Source organism: Conger conger, chromosome 11 (genome assembly GCF_963514075.1).
Source record: "Conger conger chromosome 11, fConCon1.1, whole genome shotgun sequence".
Lineage (NCBI taxonomy): Eukaryota > Metazoa > Chordata > Actinopteri > Anguilliformes > Congridae > Conger > Conger conger.
Window position 1 is genome coordinate 47,882,943 of NC_083770.1, and position 14,948 is coordinate 47,897,890.

Sequence of the window (14,948 nt, forward strand, 5' to 3'; positions counted from 1 at the left end):
TTTATTTAGGACCTCTCATTGAATTATTTCTGAAAGAATCTTATCTGTACAGAATGTTATACAGGTGCCTAAGACTTCTGCACAGTACTGTATAACGTCTTCCATGACCCATTCCGCCATTTTATGACCCACTCTACTGACCCGTAGTCGACCGTTTGGGAGAACCACCCCAGAACCGGGTGCCAGTGGGTGAGGTTGGACTTCTTCTGGGACACGTATCTCTGGCAGTAGGACAGCATGTCGGTCAGGTCTTTCACAAAGTGGTTGGCCTCCTCTTCCAGCACCTTCTCGTTGAGGTAGCCCAGGTGAATCAGGTTACCTGCGAACAGGAACAAAGCATCGAGATTTGTCCTCAGGAGACATACCGTGGCAAAATGGCTTCCGTAGGGCGGCCTGTAGCGTAGTGGTTAAGGTACATGACTGGGACACGCAAGGTCGGTGGTTCTAATCCCGGTGTAGCCACAATAAGATCCGCACAGCCGTTGGGCCCTTGAGCAAGGCCCTTAACCCTGCATTGCTCCAGGGGAGGATTGTCTCCTGCTTCGGCTAATCAACTGTACGTCACTCTGGATAAGAGCGTCTGCCAAATGCCAATAATGTATATTGTATAATGTATAATGTAATGAATCTGCACATTCTGCCGCGTTGGTCCAGAGGAAGAACGCGAGGCTCAGTTCTGTCGACCTACCCAGCAGACAGAGGGTGTGGCTCCCCTCCAAACAGATGCAGATGTCGGCACACTGCTCCTCCCGGCTCAGGAACAGGATGAACTTACGGAGCAGGTCGTGGGTCTGGATGGTGGCCATGCACTGCGCACACAAACAGAGACCCTCAGAGCCGAGTAACCACGGTCCCTTCAGCAACCATAATTTACAATAGGGGACTGCAACCCCGAGTGCTGGAGAGCTGTAGGGACTGGTCTACTCAGACCCAAAAAACCAGGCGAGATTACCTTGAAATTAACTTCAATTTATGAAGTACTGGGTTACAATGAAAACCAGCTAATTCGATGGCTCTCCAGTCCCGGGATTACATGAAAATGGTGCTGTTAACCAGTAAACGTTTGCCTCTTGTATGTTCTAAATGTACTTTTTGAAAATGCAATGCGACCGTTATTGCGTTTCGGTTACGGCCCCACCCCCCGTGTCCCTGGGTGATTTACCTCCGGCGTGAGGGTGTTGAGGTGGGAGACGACAGCCGGCACAGACATGATGTGGATGAGGAAGGACCTCAGGAGGTTGTCCGAGAAATGGGCAGCGACAACAGGCCTGACACAAGGGAGACAGGCAGCAAATTACAGAGCCCGGATATCAATACCCAGCTGTCAGCGCTCACAATACAGATGTAAAACGATGCTCATCTATTTAGCAATCCGGAATACGCTTTGAACCCCTCTGTGACAATGCATCCTGGGAATTCACCACCGGGGTTGGGGTTGGGGTTGGGGGGGGGGGGGGGAGAACACTGCTGCTATATAATCTCTGAAAATCAATTACAAGTCGGAAATGTAACAAAGAAAGTTATTGCCATAATGTCTCCGAGATATCTTCTGTCTGCTGCTGGGATCTGTTGCGGAGATGCAATAAGTGGCACATTCATTAAGCGGAATCTGATTAGGGCGCTGAATTTAATTACCGTAACCCTGTTAGGAGGAAGGGGAGAGGCGGCGTGCGGAGGGCCGGGGTCCCTGCGAGGCACAGCTGCCGCCCACCAGCGTGACGGAAAACCGCATTACGCCGGCGTCCAATTACCCCGGCGACTCACCTTAACGAGAGCGTGAACACTGCCGTGAGCGTGGCTTTCGTCAGGGAGGGTCGAGACCGCGCCAGGCCGTTCGTCAACAAAATCTGAAAGGGAATTATAAACGAGGAAGTCATTATCGCGTCCATTTGCGCTGTTCAAAACAAATCGTATCCCCCCCCCTCCACAAGACCAACTTGTGAAGTGTAGCTACAGTACTTACCTGCAGTACAGTGTAAAACCCCTTCTGATTGAGATGCCCCATGATGTTCTCGCAGATTCGATTCAACGCAGGCCTGAGATTCTCTGATGAAAAAAAAACTTTCATTTACACTCTTTTACTTAGAACTTGTAAAACATGGTTGTTATCAGTGTATAAGTATCCCACACACACACACACACACACACACACACACACCCCACCCCGCCCCGCCCCGTTGATTTCAAGCTTACCCTTCCCTCTCAATAACTTCCATTTCGAAGTGTCCGTGAAGTTCATCAGCATGGTAAGGTACAGAGTCACCAATTTATTGTCCTGCAATATGTCAGGCTATGACAGAGAAGCACAATATGTCAGGCTATGACAGAGAAACACAATATGTCAGGCTATGACAGAGAAGCACAATATGTCAGGCTATGACAGAGAAACACAATATGTCAGGCTATGACAGAGAAACACAATATGTCAGGCTATGACAGAGAAACACAATATGTCAGGCTATGACAGAGAAACACAATATGTCAGGCTATGACAGAGAAACACAATATGTCAGGCTATGACAGAGAAATACAATATGTCAGGCTATGACAGAGAAACACAATATGTGGAATCAGCATTTGACATACAGTGCTGGGCCACCTTCTGACATTTCGCAGAGGCGCAAACAGAAACAACACTTCTCCTCAACCTTCAAAAAGGAGGGCCTTCCTGACATTTCTCTTGCTATCAAAGCACTGCTGGTGTTGTTATTTGAGCCAGCTTTCATAAGCAAAAGGGAGCAGAGAGAAGACGCAGGGCTGACCTTTAATTTTTTCAGGAACTCGCAGGACAGCCACAGGATGTCTTTGATCTGCTTGATCCAGGGGATGGTGAGGTCTTTCGAAAGTGCCAGAGACACATACCATACCTGGAGACAAGAAGGCAAGGTGCAAAAGGGTCATAAGAACAACAGCTAAAACCAACAGATGTGCATTGAATCTTTTTATGATACAGTCAGTTATAAAAGTACTTACTTTTGGTTCGTTTTCAACCTCCATACTGGCAAGAATAAACCGACACAGCTTCTCAAACCTCTGCAAAAAAAAAAAAAGTTCTGGAAATGTTTAAAACAATTACACTTTCTACAGACACTTTTAGGCATTATTTTAAGAAACATGTTAGCATTTGAATAGCTACTTAACATTTAAAATGAAAAATAGATACCCAAGGAAGACTACATGACCAAACGTGTCAGACGAACTAAAAATATAATAATATATCAGGGCCTTAAGTTACCCGTGAAATTTTCCAACAAAATATCCCAGCAATATATTTGTTAAAAAAGGGTAAATTCACTCACCAACTTATCCTCATTCGCATATATAAACAGTAGCTTCCTTGCTATTTTAAAAATAGAAAGGGCATTTCTTTTTGCAGTTCCTGCATCACAAGCTTGAAAAAAGTCATCTACATCTTTCCTGTGCAAGAAAAAGATATGACAGACCTCTGTAAGAACATTTACTTTCCTCTCAAAAAGGTCAAAATGCTCAGACGGGAACTTGAAAGGAAAAAATCAGCAGGAATTTCAACTAAAGGAAACAGAACAGAAATGTGCTAATATGATTTCCATTCGAGATCCTATCAAGTCCCAATCCCTTATTAAATTTGGTACAATCTAATGAGATTCTGAAACGAAGCCAACACTAGTCTCAATCTGGTTAATTTGTTGTGTATATTTCTGCAGATAAAACTCACCAACCATTCAAGTATAGCAAGTTATTCTAAATTGGGCATGCACAGCAGATAGGAAAACAGGATGCAAAAAAATATACTGTAGCTGACATAGGTCACATTATTTTTTTATAGCTAAACATAATGCATAATACATCAAAGAACATACAGCGTAACATCTGGGAAGAAGTAGATGCACTGTTCTGAGGGGCAGTGGGGTGCATTAATAAAACATGCGGACTCAACGTTTGGTGAGATAACACATTTAAACGTTTTGAAGCACTGCAGTCCTCAGTGAAATTGTATCGGTTGCTGCGCTGACGGCAACCTTACATGCTGAATGCGAAAGGTCATCACGGGTGTATAGGAAAGGAAAGAGGACGCGGCAATCAAGAGTCTACTTTTTCTGGACTGCGCTTACCTAATTTGCCTTTGCAACTGCGAGCGACAGAGAAACCTCCGCACCAACGCCTGGATCTGGGTTGCGGCCCTCTCGCGTTCCTTATAGCCCTTCCTCTCCTCGCGGGCCTGCCTGGCTTTGTCCAGGAACTGAGATTTGGAGGTTTGGGTTGCGCTAAACATCTTTCACTCCTTTAATTAAAGGGAAAATGTTTAGGGCCTGTCATGGTGTTGTTGTTATTTTGTTTTTGTTTTATTTTTTTGGGGGGGGTTTCCCCCAGCAAAAATCTATGGACATATCAGCTGTAACAAATTACGAGGAACGTGAAGCAAGGCATCTATGTTAACAAAGTCAGAATTAGTTAACATTTGTGTTCACAGTAATCTATGAAGCATTTACTACTCAAAAGCAAATGTGTGAAAATATTTGTAAAAGTATCAAAAGCATGAATAACCACATCACTGACCAGACTTTTCTTTTTGTGACAGCTCACTCAAACTCAATCGAATGCTGTCATTTTCTCGAGGTCTAAAGTTGCAGGAACACTGCCAGAGGTGATAGCTGCGTTTAGGTTGGTCCAGCAACAGCTGATAAACGTGTCATCTCTGCAGAGTAAAAAGATTACTCAAATTAGCCTGCTAATTTTTTCGACATCAACGCGACTGCAACCGAGATTACAACACCAAGAAACAGATGGTAGCCACCTATACGAAACTGAAATGGACCAAATATGCTGTGATACGGATGAATTTCAACCATGTGAATTTATAGCAGTGGGAAAATAAATGTACCACGCTGACTACACCCATGACAGTTTGCAAATATGGTCTAGCTATTACAGACACAGGGAAATTAAACACATTAGGCAGTTACATGGCTAACTAACTAGCGACAGACAGCTCGCTAAATAGCAAGCCAATATATCTGGCTATAACATTCTATGCCGATGACAATCAACAGAAATGACAGATAAACTCATCATACCACTGTCAATGTTTAAACGCAAGATCGCATTTATACGGACATAAAGGACAGCGAACTATTTGTCAAGATAAAATGACAAGTTAGTCAATCTGTTAAAACAGAAGCTTCCTGAAAGAGCATCACTCATATTTGTATTTATAAACAGCGGTTGCCTGGATTAGCAAAATAGCTAGGTGGCTATCCAGCTAGCCTCTAGTTAGCAAGCTTGCTATCTTGCCAACATGTTCCTGTCGTTTATATTTATGTAATAAACAGCGATATACGAAACCAGACATTAGTGAGACGATTAGTTAAAGACCACGTTCAAAACATACTAAATAATTAAGCCATAAAAATGATTCAAAATGTAAACAATACAACCAGGTCCGTACACTATGAGCAGCCATTAATCCTCACATTGTCACACTAAAAAGGTTCCGTGAAGAAAACATTTCCCCAATGGAACCAAAAATAGTGTCATCCACAAGTTAAGCAAACATTTTATCTAGCTTGCACTAACTAGAACTTCCAATTAGTTCCCACAGAGGTAATAATTACCGCTGTAAAAACAAGTCACTAGCAACGCCCATGCATGGATGTGTGATTCAGTTGGGCGGATGAGGTTTAACTTTGTAAGTGGGAAAATGATGTCTCTTACGTCTTGAATGTGTGTGCTCACATAATACTTTAGCATTTAAAATGAGTCGATACATCTGAGTCTTACTAGCGCTTCTTTTGTTGGCTCACCCAATTACACATAACACGTGTTGGGGATGTCAAGCTGGTATTTTGAACGGTATGCCTCCCACTGAATGTTTTATGTATTAATTTCGTTATCACCTCTTAAGTGGTAAATGGGGGCGATGTAAGGGTTACAGGTAAGCACTCGAATAGCTCCAAAGCAATAACGTCATCTTTCTTAACGGAAGCTGTTCGAAGACGCACCATCGCTAGCTCGGAAGTGGGCGACTCCGACTTGACTGACTTGTTGGGGAGTGTTTCAGGATTCTATGGTAAACAGCAAAGTTTATTGTTTTACGATTTAGTCCGTTGTGTTTTGCTATTATGTTCTATTTTGGGTGCGATAGTGTGTTATTGTTATTAAGTGAGGAGGTAATTTTATAGTTAGTTTGGAATTCAGACAGTCGGTCCTAAATTTGGCGTCGCAATGGTCGCTAACTTCGTTAGCCACAAAGCTAGGCGAAGGAAATTGATGGGTAGTTCGCTAGCTGCGGTTCTCCATTTTCTTTTAATTCTTGACGTTCGCTCATTATCCGAAGTGAAAACGGTCGAATTTGAAAGTAGATGGTAAACTGATATATAAAGTAACGTTAGGCGTGTTAATCATGGCGTGTTTCGCTTGCTAGCTGAGGTTAGTCATCTGAATATTTTATGGATAGCTAGGTTAGCGGATGCTAGCTAGAATAACATTTCGCAATATTCAAATGTTGAATGTCTGATTAATTCATCCGGAACGTTAGGCACTAGACTCAATGCTTATTGATTATTTTCCATTGAGTGCTGCTATATGTACGGAAAAAGCTGGATGCAACACCCTTCACTTACATCAGTCTTTGTTAGATAGCTAACGTTAGCTAGCTGAGAGACTAATGACTGCTAGCTAATGGAATAGGATTTGACATGGGCTCGTCGGCTGACGTTAGCTAAAACCTAGCTAGATTAGCTAACTTAAATATATTTAGTAGTATCTCTTAAACTTCACTATTAGGCAGGGGCCGCAATGAATGGAAAACAACGATAGCCTACTAGTCGTAGTAGCTATAAGCATCTGTCAGATGGTGTAACAATAGTTATGTAGCTCTCTAGGAGTCATCTACCTGGTAGTTTTATAACGTAAATATTGTATTTAACTCAAAATAAACTCACGAAGAGCACATTTAGAGGTGCCTAATGTTACATAGCTTATCCAATTTAAATACTATTTCATGATGTATGATCAAATTGATCTTGGACTAATTGGAGCTAAAATCGCCCATTATTCCGGTAGGCCTGTGTATTTTTAGTGTTGTATAGTTCACAGTGTATCCATAAGTGGATCCCCCACAACTCGACATTAACATATTTTAATAAAAACACCAATTGCCGTTAATATTTGGAATTATAAAACCGGACTGTGCAAGTCACTGACACGGGTGAAAAATTCTCTCAACCTGTTGCCGCAGGAAGAGATGTCGGGAGAAAGTGTGGTGAGCTCGGCGGTGCCAGCAGCTACAACGCGGACCACCTCCTTCAAGGGTTCCAGTCCCAGCTCCAAGTATGTGAAGCTGAACGTGGGCGGTGCGCTCTACTACACCACCATGCAAACCCTCACCAAACAGGACACCATGCTGAAGGCCATGTTCAGCGGCAGGATGGAGGTGCTGACCGACAGCGAAGGTACGGCAGCCTGGCTCAGGCAGTAAGAGCAGTCGTCTGGCAGTCGGAGGGTTGCCGGTTCGATCCCCCGCCCGGGCTGGGTCGAAGTGTCCTTGAGCAAGACACCTAACCCCCAAATGCTCCTGACGAGCTGGTCGGGGCCTTGCATGGCAGCCAATCGCCGTCGGTGTGTGAGTGTGTGTATGAATGGGTGAATGGAGAAGCATCAATTGTACAGCGCTATATAAATGCCTGCCGTTTACCATTTAGACTTGATGTGTGTGTGTGTGTGTGTGTGTGTGTGTGTGTGTGTGTGTGTGTGTGTGGCTGGCGGGTGGGTCTAATTAAGTATCCATGCAACACCAGAGCAGAATACCGAACTTTAAACCTATGTGCTTTCAGTCATTAATCTCATAAATATGACTCAATTCTCATGGTTCTATCAGCGATTTTTCCGTAAGCTATGGTGCCTCCCTCAGAGAAAGAACTGTGAGCACTAGCAGTATGATGTCTGCAGAGAAAAGCACTAACTGAATTTATTGGTCTGGAGGATTTTTGTGTCTGGAGTTGTCTGTCTCACCATACTAAATTCAAATTCCCTAAATCCTTTTTCGTTTTTTTCGTTCTATCCGTTAGTCCAATTGACCGTTGCAACAATTTCCTTGCCTCATTATTTTTTGTTGCCCCCCCCCCCCCCCCCCCCTCCATCAATTGAATTTTCCATCATCGGTGTCGTCCTCTCCCCTCTGCACCTCTCCCTGTGTGCCGAGGTTGAATAGAGGAGTGTGCTGAAGGGCCCGACTGTTTGCTCCTTCTGCTGATCGTATAAGGGCTGTGAGCGAGAGCCCCCCTGGGCTGCCAGGAAGGGCCGGTCCCCGTGCATTCTGTCTGGATCTTGAGAAAGTGTCGAGGACCGTGAGCCAACTGCCCCCCATTCAAAAGGAAACCTAGCAACAGAGCGGAAACCTAGCAACGGAGAGCAGCTGGGCGAGAGGCAGGCACAGAGAACAGTGAGGGAGGTCAGCCAAGGGCTTTCGCGTCCGTCAAGAGGCAGAAGCGAGGCGTAAATAAAACAGCGCTGCCGGTTGCGGCCAATGAATATTGATTCAGCGCAAGCCTCCATAGGGTCACTGGTGAGGTTCGTCTGTCGCGGCCCGTCTATAACGGCGCAGTGACACAGCGGTTTGTCAGCTATTGAGCCAAAATGCAGGGCAGGACACTGCGTTCTACATTGTAAGCCATTTAGCCAGACACTCTGACACGCTGACTTTTATAGCTTGGGCCTACATTCGTTTCGCTTGAAGTCCATTTTATAAAGCTGGGTATGCACTGGTTTGAGCACCTTGCTGAAGGGTAAAATGGCAGTCTGGCCTAGTCTGGGAACCTGCAGTCCTGGAGTTGCAATTCCAGTTCCCCCAACGTTGGTCGAGTTTACTGCGTTTTGGGATTGAAAGGTATTAAGCAAACCGCTTCATATGAAAAGGGCCATCTGTAAAAATAAAAATGTCATTTTGACAGATTCCAGACCGCCTGCTGAGAAAATGATGTAATATGACTCACCCTCCAGTGCTCCTCAGACTCCCTGCTGATGTTGTGTTTTATTGCACCCCCCCCCCCTCCTCTCCTCACCTCACCCCGCCTCCCCCTCCAGGGTGGATCCTGATCGACCGCTGCGGGAAGCATTTCGGGACCATCCTGAACTACCTGCGGGACGGGGCCGTGCCCCTCCCGGAGAGCCGGCGGGAGATCGAGGAGCTGCTGGCCGAGGCCAAGTATTACCTGGTGCAGGGCCTGGCGGACGAGTGCCAGGCTGCGCTGCAGGTACTGCCCCCTGCAGGCCGCGCCGTGCAGACGCACCCGCACACCGACACGCCTCAGTGCTCGCCAAACCCTGGTCCTACTGGGTCTGCTGCTTTTTAAAATCAACCCTTCTGTTGAGACCCAGGTAACCAGGTGAGGTGAGTACGGCAACTACTGCCGTAGGTTGATTGATTAGGTCCAGAGTAACAATAAAAACCAGCAGACCCTGTTGCTCTCCGGGACCAGGATTGGAGACCACTGACATACTCTGCAGACCTGCGGGGCATTTGACGATGAGTTAGCTGGAGAACCCAGAAGCGTTCTGGGTATTACTTAAGCAATTATCCAGCTAATCCTGCTATGCGAAGTATAGTGCTGTATAGTGCTGCTGCCCTGTGCTGTTTAACTTTATTTTCTAAATAAATATTTTTAAATCCTTTCACCCATCTTCTCCTCAGGAGTCTCATGCAGTTCTTGCACGCTGAAACCATTTCATTCTAAACATTCTTGTATATTTTCTGTTACCAAACAGACATTTTTCATTTTGTGCAAAGACTTTGGTGCCAAAATGGAAAACTGATTGGTAAAAATGTAATTGAGCCTCTCTCCGCCTACATTTCTCTCAGCCCACGCCTGGAGCAGACACTCAACAATCAGCGGTGGAAATCGCTGTGTGGAGAATCAAATAAACACACATTGGTACAGATCCCAGTCCGGCATCTTCTCTCATTGTCTGGACAGCTGTTTCACCGTCCGTAGATTCCCATACATTCGTGGCGCGTGGCGTGTAATTAGCGGGGCGGTTAATTACAGTTCCTGTGCTGAACGGGGAGAGACTTGAGTTTGGATGTAACGCGCACCTGTGTGGCAGTTTTACAGACCGTACACTGTGAATACACGATCACAATCCCCGTCGGTCTGTTCCTGTTTCCCATTCCTTTTACCTGCCTCTCATTGTTCTTCCAGAACAAAGACACCTATGAGCCCTTCTGTAAAGTGCCCCTGGTGACATCATCCAAGGAAGAACAGCGGCTCATTGCCACCTCCAACAAGGTACGGCGCTCCACAGAAACGCAGCCTTGTAGCGCACTGTGAAATGCCGGTAAACTGAACTTTGATGGCTTTCTGCTCCTGTTCCTCTCCCCAGCCTACCGTCAAACTCCTGTACAACAGAAGCAACAACAAGTATTCATACACGAGGTGAGAAAGAAGTTCCGGCTGTGGATCTGATGCAGCTGTCGGGTAAACCTGCACATCGCTGCAGGCTGTTAAGGTTCAAGGTTTCTTTATTAGTACCCAAGGGTAAATTTGTTCTGCAGACAAGCGATTCAGCAATGCACAGTTAAAAACAAGACATCCCTGCGGTACAGATTCATAAGACATCATAACAAATAGTTCAAAACAAGTATCACTATAGTATCAAAACGGTATTGAGATATAATAATTCCTGGAACGTCCCAAACCCTCCCGTAACAGTAACTGGGAAGTACAAAATTGTTCAAAAACATGTTGATAAGCAAGTGCACATAAGGCCCTGAACTAGGGAGCAATAAGCAGAGCTTAAAATGGTACCACAGAGATTTGTTGCTGGTATTTGTTAGTGATGATGGGAGATTTACCCTTAAAGCTGTGGTGCTACTGACCGTGACTGGACAGTAGGGGGCAGTCTTCTCACCGGATCGAGTAGGAAGCCAGCACAGTGGTGAAACCAAACTAATAAGATGGTCCTCAGTGAGATTTTACACAGAGGTCCTTATCTTGCGGGGTGATGTAAAGAGTCCATGGTACACACTTCAGGGGTGTTCCTGAGACTCATGGACATGAACTTTCCAATCTGGCCACACAACATTCCCTAAATCTAAATGTGAAAACAAACCCCCAATCACGTTATCTGATGCTATGTGGTAAACCGGTAGGGTTTTACTGTGACATAGATTGTTGCGTTTCTAGATCAGTTGAGCTACCCCCCCCCCCCCCCCCCCCCCCGAAACGTTAAGGTGCTTTGAGATCATGAGGGGAGAACTGCGTTACATAAATCGGTTATTTGATCGGTTAAAGATGGCCGCCGTGACCGTTATCCTGTCCCCTCCCCTCCCCTCCCCGCAGCAACTCGGACGACAACATGCTGAAGAACATCGAGCTCTTCGACAAGCTGTCGCTGCGCTTCAACGGGCGTGTGCTCTTCATCAAGGACGTGATCGGGGACGAGATCTGCTGCTGGTCCTTCTACGGGCAGGGCCGCAAGATCGCCGAGGTGTGCTGCACCTCCATCGTGTACGCCACGGAGAAGAAGCAGACCAAGGTACCGCTGGAGCCCCGGCACTTTACTCTTACATTACTTTACACTACATTACATTAATGGCATTTGGCAGACACTCTTATCCAGAGCGACGTACAGTTGATTAGACTAAGCAGGAGACATGCTTAGACTCCCCTGGAGCAATGCGGAACTAAGGGCCTTGCTCAAGGGCCCAACGGCTGTGCGGATGTTATTGTGGCTACACCAGGATTAGAACCACCGACCTTGCATGTCCCAGTCATGTACCTTAACCACTACGCTACTGGGCGGCATATACCAAATGTATGTATTTGAACAAATTCACTTGTGATTGAACATGGAAACGTGTATCAAACTGAGAGATTTACTTGATGAAGATAGTCACTCCCTCCACATTCCTGTACGTAGGGTCGTGCATATCCCACGCAAGCTTTCACAGACTGCTGGGAAACTTGGATGCAGTTGTAATACAGTTGTAATACAGTTGGTACAGTCATGTGCCAGTTGGGCACAAGCCCAGGAATGGAAGACGATTTTCCTTTCCAAGTGGAGTAAAATGAGATGAGATTAGATTAGGTCTGGTCAGGTTGAGTCTCATTTGCGTCTCCTCGTGTTTGACTCCTCTCTGCCCCTGCCCTGCAGGTGGAGTTCCCTGAGGCCAGGATCTACGAGGAGACCCTGAACATCCTCCTGTACGAGTCCCAGGACGGCCGGGGCCCCGATAACGCCCTGCTGGAGGCCACGGGGGGCGCGGCCGGACGGTCCAACCACCTGGACGAGGACGAGGAGCGGGAGCGCATTGAGCGTGTGCGCCGTATCCACGTCAAACGCCCTGACGACCGCACGCACCACCACCAGTGATCCCCCCCCGCGCCCTGACGACCGCACACCACCACCAGTGATCCCCCCCGCGCCCTGACGACCACACACACCACCACCAGTGATCCCCACGCGCCCTGACAACCGCACACCACCACCAGTGATCCCCCCCCGCGCCCTGACGACCGCACACCACCACCAGTGATCCCCACGCGCCCTGACGACCGCACCCACCACCACCAGTGACCCCCCCCACACCCTGACGACCGCACCCACCACCACCAGTGATCCCCCCCACGCCCTGACGACCACACACACCACCACCAGTGACCCCCCCCCACACCCCGCCCCCACGCCCCGTGCCTTACACTGACCAGCGCTTCGCCTCTTGCCTTGCCCGCACATACAAACACACACACCCCACAGCCACTGGGGAAGAGAGGCACAGACTTCACCGTCTCTAACAGACTCAGTTCCAGTGCCCACCGCAGATGCAGCCATTTGCTCTTCTATACAAATGTTTTAAAAGAAACACTTTAAAAAAAAAACAAAAAACAAACAAAAAACCTCACACACCGTTTTGCAAATTTCTGTTATCGTGGGTGGGTTATGGGGGGGGGGGTGGTTTGTCTCAGTGGGGGTGAGAGGGTCGTTCCCTTTTCTCAAACAAAGTACAACAACAAAACAAAACAAAAAACAGTGTTCAATACAACAGCGGCTCAAAGGATGCAAGCGTTTGGGGAAGGCAGCAGGCTCTCCTTTCAGTAACTGCTGTTTCTACCCCCTCGAGCAGCTGTTAAAATCCAAGCAATTTTAAAAAGCTTCAAAAGGAACGGGGCGAATCCTTCCGAGACTGCAGCAGGCCCCCCGAGTGTTCCAAAAAAACGCACGGAACGCATTCCTGAGCACTCCTGTCCTGTGTGCCGTTCTGGTGATCGAATTCATTTGTGTTTGGGTTTTATTGATTCTGTGGACGAGGGGCTGTTTTGCCAGACGAAACTAATTTGAGCGGTGTCCTCGTGACGGTTGCAGCCTGTGTGGGATTAAGCAAAGATACGGAAATGTGTTCTGAAATTGGGCGGGGAGATATTTAAGGGCTTGCCTTGATTTGAGGTTCTTTCACCTTTAAATTCCTGTATTTAAAAAAAAAAAAAAAAAAAAAAAACACCAAAAAAAAACATTGAGGATCTGAATTTGTTTTTGCCCAGCAAGTTGAAAGGTCTGCATCTGGTGGTATGTTTAAAATACCATTACTATTATTATAGTACATAATAACATCCCTGTGTTATTATAATTGTGTGATTATCTGACCCAGGATAATCTGCACTCCATACTCTGAATATATCTGTGTGTAGTTGACGTGTCTGCTGATGTTTTGAGTGAATCCGTGTGCGTTGTGTGTGGCGTTGCCTTGTTTGTGCGTGACTCTGAAGTTTGTCGGACACGAGTAGCAGCTGGGCGCTCCTGGCCACAGGTGTCCAGAGGTGAAGGCATTTTAAACGGTTTTGGCTTTTATTGTGCCGTGTTTAACTGTCGTTTAACGTAACGTATCATGAATGGAATGTGTGCGCCGGAAATGTGAGAGGGAAACGGCCATTGTGCTTTGTTGTCGGGTCTCGTGTCGGAGGGTGCGGTTTAATGCAGTCTGCCGGGAAAGCAGAAGGATTAGAGGAGAACGGTGAGTTTGAGTGTCTCGGAGGTATCTTTAAGTGTCGGGTGGTTTGTGTCTGAAGCTACGTCCTCTAGGACAGCTTGTCTGCGAAGGTTGCTAAGAGACTGCAGCAAGGAGACCTGTACTACAGAGAAAGTGCTGCTGTTCAACAGCAGAGGGCAGCGTGTGAAAGGAGAAATGAAAGTGCTCCTTTTACAGTTTTGTGGACCGGATAAGCGGTCTCCCACAATCACTGTAGGAACAGGCTCGCTGTCTAATCGCGTCAGTTCTTTGGCCGCGTTTAGCTTCTCGGTTACTCTAAGCTGGGGGGCCGGAGCGGTCGGTGGCCGGCGTTTCTTTGTTCGGTTGCCTAAATTCTCGTCGGGCTCAGCGTGGAAGTTTTTAAAAGAGGAGAATTTGAGCCTTGGAGTGAGGTGTTAAATAATACCCGGCTGATTGAATAATTCCTCCTGTTTGGAAACAGGAGACCGAAGACTTAAAACGGAAACCGGACGCCGCGCTCCAGGGGCTAGGAGGGTCCGCTGTAAGTGGGAGCCATACAGTTGGAGGGGGGGGGTTTGCTTCTTTACAGTGTTCACAAAGAAATGTACGTACATTTTGTTAGATGACTGAGACGTATTTTTTACAATCATCACACGTAGAAGAAAAAAAAAATCTCTTTGTACAGATATGCACAGAGAAATGTTTTACTTATATTTATACCTACATTATCTCAATAAAGATTTATACCAGAGAATTTTGGGACTGCCTTTTATTTCAAACACCTTTTGCTGAGCGTTACATATAAAATTATGACACGTATGGCTTTGGTATCACAAAATAACGAAGGAGGACACAGTTGTTTAAAAAAACCCCAGATTCAGACATTTCAGAGAATCCAAGGGGATAAGGTGCAATATTTTGTCCTGTTACAGAAAAAAATGAATAGATCCATTTGCTTAGTAGTGATACAGTACAACCATAGACTATT

At 46.3% G+C, this 14,948-nt stretch overlaps 2 protein-coding genes across 6 annotated transcripts in view; one reads left to right on the forward strand and one right to left on the reverse strand.

Moving 5' to 3' along the window:
* Positions 1-5,892, reverse strand: part of ube3b (ubiquitin protein ligase E3B) — a 21,635-nt gene extending 15,743 nt beyond the window's left edge. Inside the window, exons 1-12 of one of the 3 annotated variants that reach the window (XM_061259742.1) lie at positions 5,874-5,892; positions 4,537-4,675; positions 4,092-4,261; positions 3,300-3,417; positions 2,974-3,033; positions 2,763-2,867; positions 2,194-2,290; positions 1,964-2,046; positions 1,765-1,847; positions 1,163-1,268; positions 689-809; positions 142-319 (exon numbers count right to left, since the gene is read on the reverse strand). In XM_061259742.1, the coding sequence (XP_061115726.1) occupies positions 142-319; positions 689-809; positions 1,163-1,268; positions 1,765-1,847; positions 1,964-2,046; positions 2,194-2,290; positions 2,763-2,867; positions 2,974-3,033; positions 3,300-3,417; positions 4,092-4,252 (1,112 nt within the window). In that variant the 5' untranslated portion in view covers positions 4,253-4,261; positions 4,537-4,675; positions 5,874-5,892. Of the gene's footprint in view, positions 1-141; positions 320-688; positions 810-1,162; positions 1,269-1,764; positions 1,848-1,963; positions 2,047-2,193; positions 2,291-2,762; positions 2,868-2,973; positions 3,034-3,299; positions 3,418-4,091; positions 4,262-4,536; positions 4,676-5,425; positions 5,484-5,591; positions 5,713-5,873 lie in introns of those variants that run through there. The other 2 variants (XM_061259741.1, XM_061259740.1) reach the window with 2 other exon arrangements.
* kctd10 (potassium channel tetramerization domain containing 10) lies at positions 5,592-14,714 on the forward strand. Of its 3 annotated transcripts, none has more exons than XM_061259743.1 (8): positions 5,592-5,665; positions 5,963-6,046; positions 7,217-7,430; positions 9,061-9,230; positions 10,176-10,262; positions 10,357-10,409; positions 11,316-11,511; positions 12,130-14,714. In XM_061259743.1, the coding sequence occupies exons 2-8, from the start codon at positions 6,044-6,046 to the stop codon at positions 12,346-12,348; spliced, it is 942 nt and encodes a 313-aa protein (XP_061115727.1). In that variant the 5' UTR covers positions 5,592-5,665; positions 5,963-6,043; the 3' UTR covers positions 12,349-14,714. The 3 variants fall into 3 exon arrangements, with proteins under 3 accessions (XP_061115727.1, XP_061115728.1, XP_061115729.1); XM_061259744.1 differs by lacking the exon at positions 5,592-5,665 and having other exon boundaries at positions 5,902-6,046; positions 12,130-12,333; positions 12,375-14,714; XM_061259745.1 differs by lacking the exons at positions 5,592-5,665; positions 5,963-6,046 and adding an exon at positions 6,233-6,405.
* Positions 14,715-14,948: the final 234 nt, after the last annotated feature.